This window comes from Orycteropus afer, unplaced genomic scaffold, assembly GCF_000298275.1.
Source record: "Orycteropus afer afer isolate SDZICR_OR568_19922 unplaced genomic scaffold, OryAfe1.0 scaffold00501, whole genome shotgun sequence".
Lineage (NCBI taxonomy): Eukaryota > Metazoa > Chordata > Mammalia > Tubulidentata > Orycteropodidae > Orycteropus > Orycteropus afer.
Genome location: NW_006922088.1, coordinates 1,280,599 through 1,285,698, shown reverse-complemented (window position 1 = coordinate 1,285,698; position 5,100 = coordinate 1,280,599). Strand labels below are relative to the sequence as shown.

The window sequence follows — 5,100 nt, the reverse complement described above, 5'->3', positions numbered from 1 at the left end:
TAGCATCGATGGAATGAGAATGCCAATAGGTAGAAATGTGCTGTTGGTTTCAGAGCTGCTTTGTTTAATTATATGATTTCCTGAAAAAGTGAACAACTTTTGATTCATTTCTGAACAACAACAACAACAACAACAAAAAGGATGAGTTTCTCTTGATTTACACAGTTGGTGCATTCCTGGAAAAACTATTATTATTTTGTATTAAAATTGCAAGAATAATTTTGCTAATATGTAAAGTGGAATAAGTTTCTAAACTCAGAAAATTATAGATAGGTTTTCACCCCATGTGAACTTTCATTGGAACATTTGAAAATTTAAACTTGCATAAGTAGCACAGTTTTATGTTGTAAGAGACTGTCCTGCACATTCAAAATGCCTAGATCCTGGCCCTGCCTACTGAATTCCAGTAGCACTCCCACCAGTTATTGTGACCTCTCAAAAAAGTGCCCCCACAATTTTCCAAAGCACCTTTTTTAAGAATACTGCTTAGACATCATCAAGAATGTAATAAATACTGAGTGGTCAACCATAATGACCGTTACAAGAAAGTTGGTGTATTGAAAGATAGCCTGGAATCTTTTGTGGGATTTATTAAGATCTGGGTCATCTATATGGCGAGATCAACTTTTAAAAGATCATCTCTCCTGAAGCATGACACTTATGGGCCACATTTCTGAATAAGCACAGTAGAGATTGCTCAAGACACAGACCCCTACTGTTAGCCTCTTCACCATGAGACTTTTCCCAAAATTCATACAATAAATTGAAAAGCTATCTCTTTGTGGAACCACAGACTGATGAATGTGGACAGAAATACTCTTGGAACCTTTTTTGAGCCAACTCAGTCAGGGGCATGTGACCTCACGATGGTGACTTAAAATAGTAAGTGCTGCTCTCCCAGCTCATGTTGCTAAGTCCTATCTGGTTTGCTTTCTACCCTCTGACTCACTGAAGATTACCCTCCTTCAGGGTTCCTTCTCTATCTTCCTCAATGTTGTTGTTTTTGTTGTTATGTGCCATCGAGTCGGACCCGACTCAGGGCAACCCCTCCTTGGGTATCCAAGGCAGTATCATTATGGAAGCAGATTGCCCAATTATTTAATTGTTCCTACTCCATTTTTTTTTCTTTTTCCTTTTTAAAAAAATAATCACGAAGGAGTTTTGCTTTCTTTTTAATCTGTTTTGTTTCTCTCCTTACAACAGTAATTAATATTCATTTTGCAATATTCAAGCAGGCCCACAATATATAACGTAGAAAGACAAAGTCTCCTCTAACCCCCTGTTCCAGAAACAACTGTCATGGTTAATGATTTCCTTTCCATGTGTCTGGCAGACATGATTCATTCTGACCAGATTCTATGGCTGCTCCTTCTAAATGGGGATGATTTGAAGTTAGGTTCAGTCCTCTTCCCTCTCCAAGAGCCGTGAGAGCCAGCAGGCTTAGCTCACAGTTCTTTGAAGAGTTCTTAGGTTCTTGATCTCAGTCACTTTTCTTTTCTAGATTAATTTACATTGCTTAGTCTCAGTATCATTCTTTCATTTCTCAAATGCAGAAATCCTGGTTATAGAAATTCAGAAATTCTTTAAGGGGAAAAATGAGACAGCTATTAAAAGATAGTATGGACTAGAAATGAAGACACATGACTAGTTCTGCTGTTAATGTACTACCTAACCTTGGACACATTTCTTGAAGGGATTAGCTGCCTCTGTGGAGTTATCATAAGTTTTCTTGGTTTTTTTTTTTAAAGTAAGATCACATGTACTATATAATTTGTTGTTGCAGAAATGTTAGAAGATGCAGATTTTAAAACTATAAAATTTCCAATGCCCAGAGATAACCTCTGCTGGAAAATCACTGTTAGTAAGCAAGCTTTTTAAAATTTTTTTATTGTGGTAAAATATATGTAACAAACACTTGCCATTTTATAGTTTAATGACATTAATTGAATTCACCATGTTGTACAATCATCATCACCACTATCACTTTCGAAAAGTTTTTCATCATCTCAAATAAGCTCTGTACCTCTTAAGTAAGAACCAAATATTGCTCCTTCCCTCAGTCCCTGGTAACCACTAATAAACTTTTATCTCTATGCATTTGCCTATTGTAGATATTTCATATAAAACGAGATCATGCAATATCTGTTCTTTTGTGTCTCATTTACTTCACTCACCATAATGTTTTCAAGGTTCATCCATGTGGTTGCATGTATCAGAATTTCGTTTCTCTTTGTGACTGAATAATATTCCCTTATATATATATACCACAGTTTGTTATCCGTTCTTCTGTTGATGAACACTTGAGTTGTTTTCATCTTTTGACTACTGTGAATAATATTGCAGTGAACATTGGTGTACAAATATCTGTTTGAGTTCCAGTTTTCAGGTCTTTTGATAATACCTCGGAGTGGAACTGTTGGATCATACGGTAGTTATATGTTTAACTTTTTGAGGAACCATCAGACTTTTCTATAGCAATTCCTGCTTCCTCTCCCTATAGTTTAAAGTTTTTGCTTCCTATGAGAAAAGGGTGTGGGGAAATGAGCAGGTTTCATGCCTGTCTCCCAGTGCAGCCAATCAGTTCATGTTGAGAAAGGCTCTCGTGTCCTTCCCTGTCCCCAGTCTTTCTTGGGAGTACCAGGTGCAGGCCTTAGAAAAAAGAGCAGCATCTGAGAATGGGAGAACAATGTGGAACAAAACTCACAATCATTTAAAAAAAAAGGGGGGGGGGGCTAGGTTTGCTGGTTGCTGGTTTGATAGAGCCTGATGGAACCACTGAGACTCTGGCCCCAAGCTGCCCTTCAGATCTGGAATTGAACCCACACTTGTGGCTTCCAGCCAAGCAAAAGACAGGCATATGAGTTGAACGTTTACCTGAGGTAGATACACTTGGAGCAATCAATCATGGGAGAATAAAAGGGCTGTGTACACACACAGACAGCTCGGGAGGCAGGAGTACATGGAAGGAAAGGATACAGGGAAGAGGTAACTCTGGGGAGGAAGTGGGAGGGGAGCTGTTGCATTGTGGGAAATTTCAGTCAATGTCATGAGACAAAGTGTATATGAGCTGCTGTATGGAAGGTGAATTTGCTCTGTAAACTTTCACTCAAATCACTATAAAAATTTAAAAAAGTGCTGCATCTGGGCATGAAATCTCCTGTGCCTAGGGCTCCCAGGAATTCCACAGACTCACTTCCCACCCTCAGACTTTAGGAACTTGTTTAAATTTCAGCTACAATTTTCTTAACCTTCTTGTGCAGTAGCCACTTCTTCCCATGCTCTGCCAAAGATGAGCATCCCCTTTCTCCATAAAGAGACATATTACTCTTTAGAGTTGGGTCCACTTGGTTGCTTTATAACCTCAGCTCTCCGATGAGCTCAAGAGAAGTGGTGGTTTTATAGATTATCTAGCTTTCTCTCGTTAGGGAGCTTCTCTTGCATCTCACTACATCCTAAACAGAAATCATCAGTTTAAAAAAAAAAAAAAAATTAGCTCATACATCCCTGGTTAATTGAATCAGTATGTTCATTAGGTAGAAGCATAGAGCTCAGCAGGAACCTGCCCCCTGGGCCTACTCTCAACCCTTGCCTTCTTCCTGAGGGAAAGTTCTTGAAGTTCTTCCTGAAGGCAAGTTCTGAAGAGGTCCTTCTGAACAGTTTGAAAACCATTGGCCTGAGTTACTCCTGACGTACTTTTTCATTGCTTAAAGGTGGTTGACTGTATAAACTGAGTCTTCTTGACCAGGTGTGTGGCCCAGGCTTGCTCACCTCTGCTTTCTCTTTAATGCAGGTGCTTATGGAAACTCTGGGTGCTCTGGGGGCACAGTGCCGCTGGGCGGCCTGCAACATCTATTCCACTCTTAATGAAGTGGCTGCTGCTCTGGCAGAAAGTGGTAAGATCTTTGGCTGGTCTCTGTGTTTTGGCTAAAGTAAGTCTAAGAAAAGTTCCACTGTTTCATTATATAATCTTTAAGGAAGATTGACAGTAAAAGCTGTCTTGGCAGAAATGGATCCCTATTCTTGATGAATTTTGCTCTCTTCTGTCAAATGTGATCTGGTTAACTTTGTTGTTGTACAGTTGGCGAATATCTGCCTGTGTCTGATATTCCATTCTTAGTTAATGCATTGCCTGGGCTCACTACCATTAGAACCCCATCATACAGTACTCGCTGTCGAAGGTAAGTGGGCTAGAGAAGAAAATGCTACAGATGTAGCCTGTGGCCCTGCAGGTTTTCCACAGGCTGTTTGCCCTCAGTTAATGGTCAGTGGTTCTGCTTCAGCAGTAGAGAGGACTTGACCTGGCAGATTAATATTTGATCACAGCAAAAAACTTACACTCGAAGGACAAGAGAAGTAGAGAAGTTTGGACTCTGCCATTTGCTTGCCTTCTCTCTGGCAGCACAACACAGATGAGGGACAAACAGCTTGTTTCTGAGTTCTGAGAAGGCCTGGGGACACCTGCACTGCATGCATGTCCTGGCACTCACGAGTGTCATCTGTTTGCTCATTTTAAAAAAATTTTTATCGATGTATGAAATATGTGTAGAGAAATGAACAGATATCAGATGTACAGCCCAATGAATTATATATACACATTCATGTTTTTTTAACAAATGTTTGACCTATTCTAAGAGCTATAAGGGCAAAAGAGACAATGTCTTTGCCCTAAGAATCTGATATTATGGAGGTAAGACACATAGATAAATAATGATAATACAGGACATGTGTCAGAGATGCCACAAAACCAAAACCGATTGTCATCAAGTCAATTCCAACTCATAGTGACATTGTAGGACAGAGCAGAACTGCCCCATAGGGTTTCTCTAACTCTTTATGGAAAGCATACTGCCACATCTTTCTCCTGCAGAGCTGCTGATACGTTCAAACCACCAACCTTTCTGTTAGCAGCCTAGCACTTTAACCACTGCTCCACCAGGCTCCTCTATAAATGCCATGTTGTTGTTGTTATTTGACATCAAGTCAGACCTGACTCATAGCGACCCCTCCGTGGGTTTCCGAGGCAGTATCACTACAGAAGTAGATTGCCCCATCTTCCTTCCGAGGAGTGGCTGGTGGGTTTGAACCGCCAGCCTTCTGGTT

At 40.2% G+C, this 5,100-nt stretch overlaps 1 protein-coding gene across 1 annotated transcript in view; it reads left to right on the top strand.

Moving 5' to 3' along the window:
- The window catches only part of AHCYL2 (adenosylhomocysteinase like 2), a 230,819-nt gene that overhangs the window by 193,344 nt on the left and 32,375 nt on the right, over nt 1-5,100 (top strand). Inside the window, exon 5 of the mRNA XM_042782897.1 lies at nt 3,791-3,893. Within this exon, the coding sequence (XP_042638831.1) occupies nt 3,791-3,893 (103 nt within the window). The remainder of the gene's footprint in view (nt 1-3,790; nt 3,894-5,100) is intronic.